This window comes from Lutra lutra, chromosome 7 (genome assembly GCF_902655055.1).
Source record: "Lutra lutra chromosome 7, mLutLut1.2, whole genome shotgun sequence".
Classification (NCBI taxonomy): domain Eukaryota; kingdom Metazoa; phylum Chordata; class Mammalia; order Carnivora; family Mustelidae; genus Lutra; species Lutra lutra.
The window spans coordinates 145,657,102-145,673,260 of NC_062284.1; the positions used below are offsets into that span (position 1 = coordinate 145,657,102).

At 51.1% G+C, this 16,159-nt stretch overlaps 1 protein-coding gene across 3 annotated transcripts; it reads right to left on the reverse strand.

The window, feature by feature from the left end:
* Nucleotides 1-3,322: 3,322 nt before the first annotated feature.
* On the reverse strand, nt 3,323-5,471 carry RD3L (RD3 like). Of its 3 annotated transcripts, none has more exons than XM_047738891.1 (4): nt 5,077-5,471; nt 4,801-4,889; nt 4,114-4,419; nt 3,323-3,775 (listed from the first exon to the last, which is right to left on the reverse strand). In XM_047738891.1, exons 3-4 carry the CDS (start codon nt 4,410-4,412, stop codon nt 3,478-3,480), a joined length of 597 nt encoding a protein of 198 aa, XP_047594847.1. In that variant the 5' UTR covers nt 4,413-4,419; nt 4,801-4,889; nt 5,077-5,471; the 3' UTR covers nt 3,323-3,477. The 3 variants fall into 3 exon arrangements, with proteins under 3 accessions (XP_047594847.1, XP_047594845.1, XP_047594846.1); XM_047738889.1 differs by having other exon boundaries at nt 4,801-4,928; XM_047738890.1 differs by having other exon boundaries at nt 4,801-4,928; nt 5,048-5,471.
* Nucleotides 5,472-16,159: the final 10,688 nt, after the last annotated feature.

Consider the following 16,159-nt stretch of genomic DNA (forward strand, 5'->3'; position numbering starts at 1 on the left):
GCGCGGGCGAGCAAGCTGGTGAAGATCACAGTGTCCTGGCAACTGCGCTGTGAAATGTTTCCGGAACAAGAGGAGCCTTCCCCGCTCATGCTTTGGCCACTGCACGAACCGCGGCCCCCGTTGCCCGGGCCATGGCGGAAGCCGCCTCCGTTCTCGCCCCCAGCGGCTCATCCAGAGCTCGGACAGGACCTGCCGCGCGGTCGGCGCGCGGTCACCGTCTGCGGAGCGCACGCATTGCCCAGTAAACCTTCGTCGCTCAGCGTCCTCGGGTCGGCGTGCAGCTGTGGACAGTTGCCGTCACACGGAGGCGCAGACTGTCACGGCCCGGCCGGCCTTCCTCCGTCTGGCGTCCGCCTGTCTCCTGCTGCACTCGGGCCGCGCCGGCGTTTTTCCTGTGTGTGGAGGACACGGAGCTCATGTCTGCCTCGCGGCGTCCGCACGTGCCCCTCTACCCGGAGTGCCCCCGCCCCGGTCCGGTGTCTTCCCGCGCCTCACTGCCTCCTGCCGGCCGCGTGCCGCCTTGCTGCTCACAGACTCTCCCGCACCTCTCTCGCCTCTCCAGTCTCTTTCACATTTTTCCCTCCGCTAAAGCGCTTGCCGCGTGCCCCGGGTCTGTCTTGTGTGTGAGGAGCTCTCGGCCCCCCACCCCGCAGGGCGGTGCCGAGGTTTCTGGCGCAGAGAGCCGGATGGCTCGGCGCTGGCGGCTCCCTCCGAGCTGAAGGTTTTGAAGAGCCGCGTTTTCATTTGTGTGCGTGTGTTTTGATTCCTTTGTTTCTTTCTTGGTTTTTATTTATCCTTCCAGAAAACAAACCTCTGCGTCTTTGCTTGCCTGTGGCCATCCCAGAGGAGGTGTCAGGTGGGCCCTTGAGCGCCTTTGGAGCTCAGAGGGGAAGTCGGGGCTGGAGGCGTGCCAGGGCCTGACAGAGAGATGCGCATCCCCGCCTGGTGTTCCCGACACCGGACAGGCGGCGGATGCGTCCAAGGCTGCTTGTTCATCTGTCAAGTGGGAATGACATTAGGCGCGGTCACTGGATGAGGGGCCGCGTGCCGCGCTCCACACAGCGCCGGGCCGGTGGCCGAGTGACTTCGCGGTTAGACGGCCGGGCTTCCTGCAGATGCGGACTCTCCGGAGCTCGCCGTGTGTCCCCTGCGTGGGTGCTTGCCCGGGGGTAGGGGTGCTAATGGTTTCCTAGCTCAGGCTTTTAGCCCCTGAGCCAGTCTCTGTCTCTGTAGAACAGGCCTGAAGCTCTGCTGCGTTGTTCTTCCCCATCCACACCGCCGCCCACTCCCCTACGTTTTTGACCTTCATCTTCTTGCCAGCTTTACGGACTAAGCAGCCCAGCATGTAGAGCGGGAGCTGTTAATATTCTGGAAGTCACTTGTGTTAAAATTCCTATTTGGTTTGTAGATTTTCTCGGAACAACTGTAGTTTTAAATTACCCCCATGCTCTCGCAGGAAACGTGGTTATTAGGTTATTGCCAGAGTAAAGTGAGAGATGGAGGCTTTGCATACCACGATGCCGTGCATTTCTTCCGCTGCCCTGAATGTCTGGTTGTGGAACTGAGCGACTGTGTCATGGGGACCTGGAGCAGCGTGGGGGTCGTGCTCCTCCCGGGCTGGTGGGTCGCGCAGCTGTCTGCCGCTTCGCAGCTGCAGGAAGCTTTGGACGGGAGGGACCTAAGAAAGTTCTCTTCTTCCTGGCGGGACGGGGAGACTGGGTCCTCTCAGAAGGGTGGTGGGATTGGTCGTCTTTTGTGTGGTGGCTGATGGAGGTGCTTTGTGGGGAGAATGGACTGTTTGGGGCCTTTTTGTGGTGTGTGTTCACTAATGGGGTAGAGTGAGGTGGCTGGTTCTAGTGCCACATGTGACAGATTCCCTGTTGTTTATTTATTTGTTTTTTAAAGATTTTGTTTATTTGTCAGAGAGAGAGAGCGCGCGCGAGTGCACAGGCAGGCAGAGCGGCAAAGGGAGAAGCAGGCTCCCCACTGAGCAAGGAGCCCGATGTGGGACTCGATCCCAGGACACTGGGATCATGACCTGAGCTGAAGGCAGCCACTTAACCAACTGAGCCACCCAGGCGTCCCCCCCCTGTTGTTTAAAGCAGAAATTTTGTTAGCACTATTGAGGCAGTAATAATAAAACTCTTGTTTATCTTGTGTTCACTGGACAGTAAGCAGTTATGGGCTTCTGGGGGTACTTGGCTCTCCCACAAACTCTGAGGCTTTTATAGTGATTAGAGAGGCATAGTTAGCTCATGAAAACAATCAAAAGGGAGGAGGAGCGAGACGTGTCTTTATTTTAGATCTATTTCGGGCTGTGTTTCCACTTACCTTGTCTTCTTAAACTCTGGTCTGGCTGACACCATTAATGACACAGGATTAAAGACCAAACTGAAGCCCTTTCAGAATGGTGTAGGTGTTGGCTAAGAGGCCAGGAACAAACAAGTCAGAAGGGTTTTTTGGGAGCAGATACTGAATTCTAGTCTTGAATAGTTTTCCTTTTAGAGGGGGAAAAACAAATCTCCTCAAATATAAAGTTGTAAATATTGGGTACCTTGGACTTAATTTTTAAGAATGATAAAGATTCTCGGACTTCATAAAAAAAAGTAAATCCAATGATTAGTTTCCCTACTTTAATGAAATTATGAAATACTGAATTTTGTATACTGAATATTTGCTATATTTTCAGAGAGAACTGGAGGGGCGGGGGGTGGGGAGAGAGAGAATCTTAAGCAGGCTCCATGCCCGGCAGGGAGCCTGCCTGGGGCTCGATTCCATGACACTGAGATCATGACCTGAGCTGAAATCAAGAGTTGGAGGCTTAGTGGACTGAGCCATCCAGGCCCCCCAGAATATTTGCTATTTTGAATGAACCCACTCTCTTTCTTTTTATTGATACCATATAGAGCTCTTTTTTTTTTTAACTTTCCCATAATGTTTATTGGGATTAAAAATGTAATTTGTAACAAATCTGAATGTTGGAGTAAAACACCTAATTTAGTCTTTAATCTGCACATTATTTCCTCTGTCACAGCCCATTTTCCCCTTCCCTGCTGAGAATGACTGAGCTCGAGTCAGTTCTGTGTTACAGCGTAAAAGTCTGATTCACATCAGTCACTTGTTTTATTCTCTGCATAGCTTCAGAATAAAAGTCAGCTTAATGTCTAATTTTCACACAGAATTTGTCCTATTCCATACTTGTTCCTGTGAGATGTTTGAAGTATAAGAAAATACTTCAAACATTTTTTTCAAAATGTTTAGGAATCATTTTAATTAAAAGTATACAGTTCAATAAAACATTGCATTTTTAGAGTGGATAAAAAAGGGACACTATTTAAAACATAGGATGCATAGTTAAAAACTACTTAACATCTGACTTTGCAACAGAGAAACGTGAAATCACATTACTTTTTCATATTCTTAATACTAAGAATTCTTCTAAAGATGGCCATAAAAACTCTTCCGGTTATAAGTAACTTAACTCGATGGGTAATAATAGGGTAGGTTCCATATTCTATGTGAGAACGCTGGGAACCTGTTCTTTGTGGTTTTGTCCACGTAGCTGGAAATCGTGGGTATTTCGTCTTTATCGGAACTCCTGGAGCTTGTCCCCAGGATCACAGACGGAATGGGACAATCTGTGTTCCCTGACTCTTCTGGGCCTTCTTGCTGGTTACCTTTGCTAGAACTGGTTAGGAAGTCTTTCAGAACTTGCTTGAAGATGTAGACTATTTCCCATGGCAGTACATCGTTTTCTGCTAAAACTTCTCGAAATCTGCAGGGAAACCAGTAATGAATATTCAGTTCAGAAACTTTCTTTTGTCGTTTCTTTGTATCTGCAAAATACAGCCTAAATACCGTGATCCTATAGTAGTTGCTCGCTGTTTTGCGTAATCTGCATATTCCTTTAAAATTATGCATCTTAGTAAAGAAATTCTGCATATGACTTAAAAATATTTCCTAGCCAGTCTGTCCTTGGGGATTTTGGTTCCGGGTTTTTGATACCCACAATTAAAGAATTTACATGATACAATACAGTTTCCAGTCTAGCTGTATGAGGAACTTAGACTCGACAGTAGCAAAATACCACAAAAGAGAACATAGTATTTTTACCTGCTGAGAATAGTTCCAGTTTGACAAGGCTGAACTTGGGAGCAAAGGACTTCAAGTTGTCGTTGTTCGGTGGCAGGGATGGTCGTGTGGGGATTCTGGTAGTTTCTCAGCCAGCTGTAATCCACACCTGTTTTTCTCACTTTCTGTTCATTTTCGATCTCTTGTATTAATCTCTCTCGCTCTTGCAGATGCCACTTCAGTTCCCGAAGCAGAGTCTTCGTCACGGCTTCGGAGCCGGGGTAGTGTGTGGGTTTGTAGGAATCATATTTTGGCCACTTCATCCAGCCAAAAAGTGGCATTTTTAGCCTGTGGAAATATTCTCACTTGTTTATTTGCACCAAACGTTGTGGTTCTGATGAGCAAATAGCAAAAAATTTGCCAGAAAAGTGTGTGAGTTTTCACTGGTTAGGTATGCAGGTCAGAATGAGATTAGAGCATGGATTAAAGCTTTTCGTTTTCTAACTAGGTCAGTACCAAAAACCAGGCTTTGAAGATACATTTACGTGGCGAAGCAGGAACGAAATCTACCACGTCAGAGATGGTCTCGGGACTGAACATTCTCTGAAAATAACATGGACACTTGCTATTAAGAGTTCTCAGGAGGCTTTAAAACATTAACGGAGAGGAAGTGCTATCTGGAAGCGCCCCTCGGACTGAGGTTTGGTGCAGAAAGGGTTTTGGGCGTACCTGGTACGTTGGGTCTGCCAGCAGCTCTGCTTGACTTAGTGGCGAAGCGGTGGTTACTCGGGCGTGCGCTGGGCTCCTGGCTGTGGCCCCTGTTGGAAGGAGTGAGCCTCCTTATTTACCCACTGAAGCTCTATTTGAAATAAATAAGTTTCTGTGTTAGGAATGAGGTTGTAATGTCTTCATTTAGGGAGAATGCTCATTAATTCACCTTGTAAGTAAGCTAGACGAAATGACAAAAATAACTTACTCTTCTGCACGAATTACAGAACGGTCTACCTTCTGAACGTAGCTCCGTCTGTTTGAGAAAGATGCCAGCGGCAGTGGGCTCCGGTCCTAAATGCCTCCGACTTCTCTTTGGTAATGAAGCGGAGCGACAGTGCGGGGCAGCACGGATGCGCTCCCGGCTACGGGGAGACGGTCGCGTGGTGCGCTGCTGTGCCGTGCGTAGCTGTAGGTCACAGTTTCGTGCTGTATTTTTATGCCTGTAGAGCGCTAAAAATAACCCCGCTGCCTTTATTCTTCAGCTTAACTCACGGGCCATCTAGAAGCCAGGTCACTGTCCCCTCCCATGAAAGCAAGACAAACAGATCAGTCTTGATGATTTGCGAAATACCCGTTTTGTGAACATTTGTTATGATTGAGCAAAGTAGGCAAAGAAGGCTGCTTATATCTGGGGACTCCTGGGCGGCTCAGTGGGTTAAGTGTCTGCCCTTGGCTCATGTCATGATCTCAGGGTCCTGGGACTGAGCCCCACATCCAGCTCTCTGCTCAGCGGGGAACCTCCTTCTCCCTCTCCTGCTCCCACTGCTTGTGTTCTGTGTCTCTGTCAAATAAAATCTTTAAAAAATGAAAGAATGCTGGTATCTGCCTTGTGAAACGTTTAGTAAAGGTTATTTTTTATACTCATTCTGTTTCTTTTTCTAAATAGTAGTTAAATTTATGTATTTAAGCAAGTCGTAATGCCAGAGGACATAAATGCTGAAGTAGGTGACTCTGAAATATATTTTATAATTTCTTTAAAAACATAGCAGTAGTAGATTAAGGTTAGGGAAAAATTAGAGATCTAAGAATGTACAGAGTTGAAAACAAAGTCTTATGATTCAGTACAGCAGATCTAACATTCTGGGGCTCTCTTCTGGAACTGAAGGTGAGACGCTCGTACTTACTGCTTGGGCAGGTGCCGACAGGGCAGAACGCTCTTGTCCGGCTGTGCTCAGTTCAGGGGCGGTGGTGTCCCTCAGGAGCGGACAGGCTTCTTGCCCTCCAGTTCCCTGTTAAGTGACTACATAGTGGTTTTTCCTTTTATAACATTTGTTTCTCGGTTGCCTTTTCCGACAAGTGAACCATGAAGAATAGCCAGGGTTTACATCAGACCCGAATGTCATGCCTGATCAGGACTGACGCGTGTGGTCAGCCTGGAGCTGCTGCTGCTTGCATGTGAGAAAAAGTCGGTGTCAGCCCGTGTTCTCGTCAACGAGAAGGATTTCACATCACATTGTGGAGAGTATGAAAAGGAGAGGAGAGGAAAGTTTATCACGACACAGGTGTCCTACCAGATTTTCTACCAAAGTCACGAAGAATCCTGACATGTCTCCCTTTGAATAACCTCCTTGTTACTGCTTTAATTCCTAAAGTTTTGGTCTCTGAGGTGGTAAGAAACAGCTATCGGACATACATCGGATATGGAACATAAACCCAGTTTCTTTTCGGGGCTCCGTGCAGTCTTGCGTTGTCCCTCCCTCTGCCCGGCGTTCCGGGCTGCTCTGCCCCGGAGCGTGTCCTGACGCCTCCCGTGCCCACGCGGACTGTCACAGGGGCTCACACTGACTCTGTCTTTTGAGATGTTTATTCTCTTTCTCTTTTCCATTTACCCACATCATAATTCTTTTTTCCAGGACCCAGTTTAAATCCACCTATGTTTTTCTTTCGTCTGAGGGAAGACAGTAGCCTGTTTTCCTTGGTTCTAGTGTTCCTTTGAACTTACAGCAAGGTTGGTCTGTGTTCTTGTTCCCTCTCCTCCCTGGTTTCTACTTCCTGATCAGGTTGTGCTCCGCCCTCCACTGGAATTGCTGGCTTCCTGTCACGCAGCATGTGCTTGCTGCTTGTGCGGTGGCCTGATGCTGGCTCGGGACCCAGGGAGACTGGAAGACCTAGTCTCTTCCCTTGTGGAGCCCACCTTCCAGTGGGGGGACAAGTAGGAGCACATGAGTTGTCAGTAAGCTGATCACAGATGAGGGGGTGTCGAACCCACTGGAGGCCCGTCCCAGTTCCATGTGGAGGTCAGGGGAGACCTTTTTGGGGGGAGGGTGTCCTTTGAATGGAGATTTGAAGAGAAGTGAGCTACTGCACAGAGAGCTTCTCGAAGACCGCCTCCCTCTTAGTTAGCACCTGTCTTGCCATTGGGACCACTGCTCACGTCTGATCCTCGCAGAGCTTTTCTTACTGGTCAGCTTACATTCGGGACACCTTCCTCTGATGTGTTGCTTGTAGAAACCTGTGTTTCTCGTACTCCGGGTATGCTACTGGTATCGTATTATCCATTATATTTTTTCTGTCCTAGATCCTGAGATTGTTTGATTGAAATATAGCCCAAATATTCTGGTCACACTCCTGCCATACGACGGAGATGGGGAGTATAAATATTTGTAGATCAGGGTAAGAGAGCGCCTTTGTGTTGCTCCTTTCTGTTTGTTAGGCTATGATCAGATTAACTTGGATTTTAAACATTTTAGTAAGTTGAATAAATGAGTTGTTTCTAATGAATTACTACCTTAGGATATTTTGTGTGGAAGACATAAAACTTAAAACTATGAAGCTGGTCAGTTTCTTTTTTGGTCTTGACAAAGACCTTTGTCTTTGCCTTCTCACATGGTGTCCAGCAGCATTTGATAGCAATGAAAGGAAGACTTATCACTGTAAGGACACTGATAGCATTTAAAAAAAAATTTCTTTGCTACTGGATTTAAAGTTCTGGATTATCGGCTAGTAAAGTTGCGGTTAAGGGGCCTAGTTTCGGCTCAGGTCATGATAACAGGGTTGATAATCAAGCTCAGCATCCGGCTCCATGCTCAGCAGGGACCCTCTCTCTCTGCTCCTCTGCCCCAATAAATAAATAAATAAATAATAAGTAAATAAATATGTCTTTGAAAAAAATATGCAGTTAATATTTTTTAATATTTAAAGATTTTATTTATTTATTTATTTGACAGAGGAGAGACACAGCGAGAGAGGGAACATAAGCAGGGGGAGTGGGAGAGGGAGAAGCAGGCCTCCTGGGATCATGACCTGAGCTGAAGGCAAGACGCTTAATGACTGAGCCACCCAGGTGCCCAAGATGCAGTTAATTTTTTTTTTTTTAAAAGATTTTATTTATCCACTTGACAGAGAGAGATCACAAGTAAGCATAGAGGCAGGCAGAGAGAGAGGAGGAAGCAGGCTCCCTGCTGAACAGAAAGCCCTATGTGGGGCTCGAACCCAGGACCTGGGATCATGACCTGAGCCGAAGGCAGCGGCTTAACCCACTGAGCCACCCTGGCGCCCCGATGCAGTTAATTTTTAAGGAGACACTAACCTGTCTTAAATTTCTTTTCCCGGTGGTTTTTTTTTTTTTTTTAATATTTTAAAAATACACGGATGCATACACTTTTTACACTTGATCTTAGCCAAAAGGCCGAGAAGCGATGCATACACTTTTTAAAGTTAAAAGTCGCAGGGCGCTTGGATGGCTCAGTGGGTTAAAGCCTCTGCCTTCGGTTCAGGTCATGATCCCAGGGTCCTGGGATCAGCCCCATATTGGGCTCTCTGCTCAGCAGGGAGCCTGCTTCCTCCTCTCTCTCTGCCTGCCTCTCTGCCTGCTTGTGATCTCTGTCTGTCAAATAAATAAATAAAATCTCGTCGTTCATCAGCTTATATGGCATTTAGTTTGTTGATATGGTCTTTTTGACTTTTCCTTTTTGTGCCGCTGTTCAGGAAGGCCTTCTCTACTCCACAGTTCTCGAATGTTGGAGAACATTAGCTTTCCAGGCTTAAAACCATAAGTACCTGGGGTTTGAATCCGTTTGGAATTGATCTGAGGTTGGTGTGAGGTGTAGGGTTCCCAAACTGGAGAGCCGGTATCTACACCAAGTGGTCATTGCTTCATTCTGCAGATTTTCCACGTTCTCCGCATGCCGAGTAGTTGCGTGTGTCCTGGGTGTTTTGATGTGATGGGCCCTGGGGTTTGTTTAAATCGTCTGGCGAGTGCAGCTGGGCAGCTCTGTGCCCGAGTTCTCCCAGCTGCGGGGTTCGAGGGTTCCGTTGTGTCTGTCCCGCGTGGTGCCACCTGCTGGCCGTTGTGTACTTCAGCCCTGGGTCCTCAGTCTGTGGGGGCCGTGGAGGTCTGCGCATGCTCGTGCAGCCTCGGGGTGAGCCCACTAGCTTATGGACAGACTTCGGGTGTGGGTCTCGATTTCCCAGGCGCTCTCCTGTCCCTGAGGCAGCTCCCCTTTTCGGTCTTTCATCTCCGCTCCACCCTGTGCTTCCTGCCAGGGCAGCTGCCTGCGTTCACCTCTGGGGTCAAGCAGTGGGAGGACCCGGGAGGAGTGAGGGTCTTCACTATCCTCTGGGAGATGGGGTTTCCCCTCAGAGTCTGAGGCTCTTGCTGAGCCCTGGAACATAGAGAAAGGAGAAAAGAGAAAAATTGGGGACTGCCAGCACTTTGAGCATTTGGAGTCCCTTTTCTTGCTCCCCAAGGCACAAGAGCACTTCTGGGGTGCTCTGTCTATGCCAGGACCTGTGTCTGGATTGGGTCCTGCGGTGAGTTCAGCTCAGGGGACAGCAGAATTAAACGGTGGCAGGTGCGCCACTGGTGGCCTGCCGGTGCTCGGGACGCTGGTCTGGCTCCCCGTCTGCCCGTGGCTGTGCTTCCAGAGGCTCCAGTCCCAGCCCTCGAGTTCCGGGTGGGCTCGTCAGCGTCATCCTGCGGGCACGGGTGCAGCCTGCGCGTCTGGTCTTCCCAGCAGCGCCGACCAGGGGGTCGTTCTTGACTCTTGCTTTTTCGCATCCAGACCTAGTTCACCAGCATCCGCGGCTCCCCTCACCTGCCGCCGCTCGGGTCCCGGCTGCCTGTCTCTGGCCTGGGTTGTTGAGCTAGGGTGTCCGGTGCTCTCCCCGCTCTGGCTGCATCGTCCCGGGCCACCTCACCCGGCTTCTGTGGCCGTGAGCCGGCCCGCTCGAACAGGAGTTCGGTATTGCTGTTTCTCTGTCCCCGCTTAGAACCCGTCGCCCTCAGAGCAGGAGTCTCACTCTTTGTCTTCAGCACCTGCCAGCAGCCTGCCCCTGCCATCCCTGGGAAACACCCCACTTTCCCGTACCTCTGGGCTCCCCCGCTGCTTCTGGCTTCCTCTGCGTCCGGACTCTGGTGGCACGCTTGGCCCAGGCTCTGGCTTCCCGCCGCTCTCCCTCGGGAGCCCTCTCCCCTCCTTGGGGTGCACGGCCCTCCTCTCGCTGCTGATCTCCGCTCTGATGTCAGCTTACCATCAGTTACGTGGCAGCCGCCCCACCCGTCTCCTCTCCTGGCTGGACTTCTCTCTGTGGACTTCTCGCTAACGTACGGTGTTTTCCTTTATTTTTCTTTTCCTGACTAGACCGGAAGCTCCATGAGGACGGTCTGCTAGCTGCTTTTTGGGGGTGGGGGGAGGAGTGGTGGAAGAGGGAGAGACACTCTTCAGCAGGCTCCGTGCCCAGTGTGGAGCCCAGTGTGGGGCTCAGTGTGGGGCCCGGTGCCACCACCCTGAGATTGTGAACGGAGAGGAAATCGAGTCGTCGCTAAACTGATGGAGGCCCCCAGGCGTCCCTGGGGCTGCCTTATCCTAAGAGCTTACGACAATGCCTGGCGTGGAGTCAGCCCTGAATTACTAATTTGATTAATGAGTGTCAGGTAAATGCTAACCTAAAGAATGTCGCTGTTAGCCGTGAATGTCAGGCCGAAAGTAGAATTTAATAATGCAAGTAGCATCTTATTAAAGTAAATCTATTTCAAGAATTGGTATTCTACAGTCTTCTCTGTGACAGTAGGGGCATGAAATACTGATAATATGACTGATAGTGTCTTTTGCATATCGTATTGCAGTTGTCTTTATTTTTTTTTCTTAACATCTTGGACATTTTTACCTGCTGGTATGGAAACCGCTATGGCAGCCCTTGGAAAGATGCGGAGCAAGTAGGAGCGCGCCGTGGCCGAGCTCGGCTCTCTGCCGGACGTTACAGATACTGCAGAAAGTTCCTTCCTTTCCTCGTGTTTGGGCCCTTCCTCCCTGGAGTGGCCTTCATGCCCTTGCCGTTTAAATGCCCCTGTCACTAACGAGGATGTTGTGTCTGTTACCGCTCCTCCACTGGCGGGACCGGTCGTTGAGGGCGAGGACGTCGTTTTGTTTCCTGCACGTCTTGTGTCCAGGCAGGGCCTCGCCCGAGCTGGGCGTTTGGGAGCCGAGCGCCGGGTGAGTAGCGCTGTGCCTGCGGCGCCCAGCTGCCGCATCCCCAGCTGCCGCGTCTCCCCCGCCGCTCGCCGGGGCCCCAGGGGGAGGTGTGCCCGCAACCCGTGCAGATCGCCGGGCAGATCGCCGCTCAGGAAGGCGGATGCTCTTCCCCACTCACCGCCCTCCGCTGTGACCGGAGAATGTCCTCTTCGTCACTCCGAAGGAGGAAGCAGGCGTGGAGCGCGCGTGCGCAGTCGCTGGTGCCGTCGCGCTTGCTTCGGTGACGTAAGGCGGAAGGACTACTCAAGCAGCTGGGCACGTGCGGGCACGTGCGTTTCTGGGCTTCGCGGACGCAGCGGCGCACTGACGCAGCGGCGCAGCGGGGCACTGACGCAGCGGCGCAGCGGCGCACTGACGCACTGCCTCTGCCGTTCTTCGCAGGCCGCTTAGCCGGAGGCGCTCGGAAGTGGAGTACGTCAGCGAGTTCCGGCGGCTGGAGGCGCGAGAGCTGCACGGGCGCGGCGGGGCTCAGCCCGCCCGCGGGCCAGGTGAGCGCGTCTTTGAATGTGGGAAATCAGTTACGGATAAAGCATTGCGGTCTTAAGGTCTTTAAGAAGTGTATGATTTGCTCAGGAAAGAATCCACGTTGTTAGTTAATTCAGGGTGAGTGTACACTGGGTTGTAGATCATTTCTTTTCTTTTAAACATGGCTTCTAAATAGTCTGTTTTTTGGAAGGGCGGGTGCTGAGCCCCAAGATCAGGAGTTGCTCACGGCACTGACGGAGCCAACTGGCCACCCTCCAGAACTGCCTAAAATTTTCATTTAAAAATGACTGCAGGTTTTTAAAACGACAAACATATTAAAGCAAATTTAAGTAATGCTTAACTGTATAAAGTGAAAGTTTCTTCTGAACACCTTCTCCCCACTTGGCTGTAGCTGGCGAGTCCGGGTTAGCTGCTCACTTTCTGGGAGTGCACGGTGTCGCCTTCTCAGCTGGTGGCTGCTCAGCCCCGGGCCCAGCTTGTGTGACAGAAGTCAGCGTTCGATGTGTTGCTTTCGCACAGACTTGGTCAGCTCAAGGAGAAGCTCTTCTCCTTCCCTTCACCCTTTGTACGCACCTCCTGGTACTTAGGGGCAGAAGTGGGCGTTGGAGTCATTTCCTTCTCCAAAACTGCAAAATTCAGTGCACACGTGACAGCACATTCACCTGTGTCCTCCTGGGGATTTGCTCGGGCTTCCTGACAGTGCAGAACGTTGGCATCTTTCCCCAGTTATGAGAAAGTCCCGAGCCATCGTCTGTGCCGCAGTGTCTCGCTTAGTTCTGTTTTCTCGTCGCGTGGGTCCCTGCACTGTACCCGGGTCACCTTCCCATTGCCTGGGTTTTGGCGTACAGCAGGAGCGCGTGGGGTCCTGTTCCTTCATCCCTGGGTTGTGGCCGCACCGTGGGCTTCCCTACTGCGGGCCCCGCCGCCGGGTGCCCTTCGCGTATTTCCTCTCCTGCCCTCAGTGGCCCTGAGGAGGAATATTTGTCGGACAAGTCTAGCCGACTGTCACCAGCAAGGGTGGCTCAAGACGTTGTGCAGCTTGATCAGTTCTGACTCACGCTAAGGGAAGTACAGACCTGCAGTGTGAGAAGGCCGACTGCTTCGCTGCATGCCTGTGGGAAGCCTTGGGGGTCTCTCACCTGCCAGTGCACAGGGAATGTGTTCTAGACTGTGACGCAGCTTCCGTAGAAGCCTGGAAGAGCCGTGTCCTGTCGTGCAAAGATACCCATCATCTCCTCTTTCCGTCTGGGGAAGCCTATTAGTTTTCAGGTGACTGTGATGTGATCCTTCTGGTTCCACTGTATATACTGACCCTGGGGCGTACGGGCTGCTAGTCCTGGAGCCGGCCCCATGGGAGCGCCACTGCCTGAGCTCGCTGGGTTCCAGTGAGCGCCTGTAGTTGGAAATGTCTGCTCTAGAAACTTTTGATTTGGGTTAATATTTAGTATTTGGAGCAGCTGTTTGTTTTCTCTGTCCCTGGCCTCCTTATGTGTTTGGAGCTTTTCACTAGGCAGTCACATAAATGACAGCTTTGACTACATCCAGAGGATTCATTCAGCGACGAGGATTGCTCAAGGGCCGTACGGGGCCATGGAGGTGTGCTGAGTAATAAGACCGGGGCCGCCCTCCCCTGGAGATTACCATTTCATCGTGTAGTCACCCAGACACACGCTTTTGGAGATAAATGCTCTGAAAGACAGCACTGCAGGGGCCCGAGACAAGGGTTCTGTAAGAGTTGAGCTTGGAGCTGAAGGGTGATAGGAGGTACCGGGGTGGGGTGGGGGTCAGGGTGGAGGGAACGTGTGCAGTCTGTGATGGGGAGGCCTGGGGCTCCAGCCTGGAACCAGGCATTGTTGCTGAGAGTCGAGAGTGGAGGTGGGCAGGCCTGGGCACGGTCAGCGGTGGGCTGGATAATAGCCCACAAGAGGTCCTCATCGCAGTCCCTTGAACCTGTGACTGTGGTACCTTCCAGGGTAAAAGGAACCTGGCAGCTGGGATGACGTTAAAGAGCTGGGATGGCGTGATTGCCCGGGGGTCCCCAGTGTCATCGCAGGGTTCTTCCCCAAGAAAGGCGGGAGGATCAGAGTTCGACGGAGGAGATGTGATGGTGGAAGCCATGGTTAGTTTACAGTGATTTGAGGAAGGCGCCCACAGACCAAGGAATGCAGGCACGTCCAGAAGCTGAACTGGTACGGGAACAGATTTTTCCTGGAACCGTCCATCCGGAACCATCCATCCGGAACTATCCAGGCAGCAGCCATCCATGCAATGCCTTGAGCTTAGCCCAGTGAGGTGGATTTGGGACTTGGGACTTCCTGTACTGTGAGACTGTGTTGTTTTAAGCTCCTTAGTTTATTGCGGGAGCAGTAGGGAACCCTTGCAGCTGTACTGGATGGGGCTGGATGAGAGAGGCACGGCTGATGGCAGAGGCTGTGGGCCATAGCTAGGAATTTTGGTCTTGATACTCGGAGTAGTGGGAAGCCATTAAAGGTTCTAGGTTAATCCTGGGATGAGCGTGAGAGGAGGAGGGGGATGTTGTATGATTAGAACTGTGTTTTGGGAAGACCACCTTTGTCCTATTGGGGGGGTCAGAACAGACCAAGGAGAGTTAGGAGGGATGGTCCTGCCCAGGGGAGACTCGGTCCTGATGACAGCAGGGGGAGGAGGGGCAGACATGGGAAGGACTGCGCAGGGCGTGGTGATAGGTTGGATCCGGGGCGAGCGAGGAGAAGGCCACAGGAGGCAGGAAGGTGTGGCGCCACGTTTTGAGGTGCCTCTGGAGCCCTGGGGAAGAGCGATGAGGTTAACGTGTGTGCATGCACATGTGTGTACACATAGCTGTTCCTGCCTATCTCCCGGCTGGTCTCTGTCACAGCCAGGAGCTCACACCCATACCTCCAGTCCCAGTCCTGCACCACAGGTTATATCCAGTTACAAAATACCTCATTTCCTAGTACTTTTGATCTTGCTGTGATACAGATATTATTTGATCTACGTAAATGTTTTTTTTTTTTTAAGATTTTATTTATTTATTTGACAGACAGAGATCACAAGTAGGCAGAGAGGCAGGCAGAGAGAGGAGGAGGAGGCAGGCTCCCTGCTGAGCAGAGAGCCTGATGCGGGACTCGATCCCAGGACCCTGAGATCATGACCTGAGCCGAAGGCAGAGGCTTTAACTCACTCGGCCACCCAGGTGCCCTTATGTAAGTGGTTTTAAAAATTATTTGTAGGGGAGCCTCCTACACTGCTGGTGGGAATGCAGGCCGGTGGAGCCGCTCTGGAAAACAGCGTGGAGGGTCCTCAGAAAGTTGGAAATAGAGCTGCCCTGTGACCCAGCAATCACACTACTGGGTATTTACCTCAGAGCTATAGATGCAGTGACCTGAAGGGGCACGTGCACCACAATGTTTATAGCAGCAACATCCACAATAGCCAGACTGTGGAAAGAGCCCAGACGTCCACCCACAGATGAGTGGATAAAGATGCTATGGTCCAGGGGCGCCTGGGTGGCTCAGTGGGTTAAGCCGCTGCCTTCGGCTCAGGTCATGATCCCAGAGTCCTGGGATCGAGTCCCGCATCGGGCTCTCTGCTCAGCAGGAAGCCTGCTTCCCTTCCTCTCTCTCCGCCTGCCTCTCTGCCTACTTGTGATCTCTCTCTGTCAAATAAATAAATAAAATCTTTAAAAAAAAAAAAAAGATGCTATGGTCCATACGCACAATGGAACATTAGTCAGTCAACAGGAGGAGTGCTTACTTACCATTTACGTCGACGTGGGTAGAACTGGAGGGTAGCATGCTGAGCAAAGTAAGTCAGAGAAAGAATCATCATATGGTTTCCCTCATGTAGAATATAAGAAACCGCACAGAGGGTCATCGGGGAAGGGCGGGAACACTGAATGGAAAGTCATCAGAGAGGGAGACAAACCACGAGAGACTCTTTTTTTTTTTTTGTCAGAGAGAGAGGGAGAGCGAGCGAGCACAGGCAGACAGAATGGCAGGCAGAGGCAGAGGGAGAAGCAGGCTCCCCACCAAGCAAGGAGCCCGATGTGGGACTCAATCCCAGGACGCTGGGATCATGACCTGAGCCGAAGGCAGCTGCTTAACCAACTGAGCCACCCAGGCATCCCATTTTTTTTTTTTTTTAAAGATTTTTATTTATTTATTTATTTGACAGAGAGAGATCACAAGCAGGCAGAGAGGCAGGCAGAGAGAGAGGAGGAAGCAGGCTCCCTGCTGAGCAGAGAGCCCGATGCGGGACTCGATCCCAGGACCCTGAGATCATGACCTGAGCCGAAGGCAGCGGCTTAACCCACTGAGCCACCCAGGCGCCCCCAAGACTCTTTTTAAAAAATATTTTTT

What these genes read in the sequence shown, in the direction of transcription:
- RD3L (XM_047738891.1), bottom strand. Translation starts at nt 4,412, where the DNA reads ATGCCACTTTTTGGCTGGATGAAGTGGCCAAAATATGATTCCTACAAA. An exon ending in ACTGGAACTATTCTCAGCAG is followed by an intron (nt 3,776 to 4,113) that starts GTAAAAATACTA and finishes GTTTCCCTGCAG; the next exon opens with ATTTCGAGAAGTTTTAGCAG.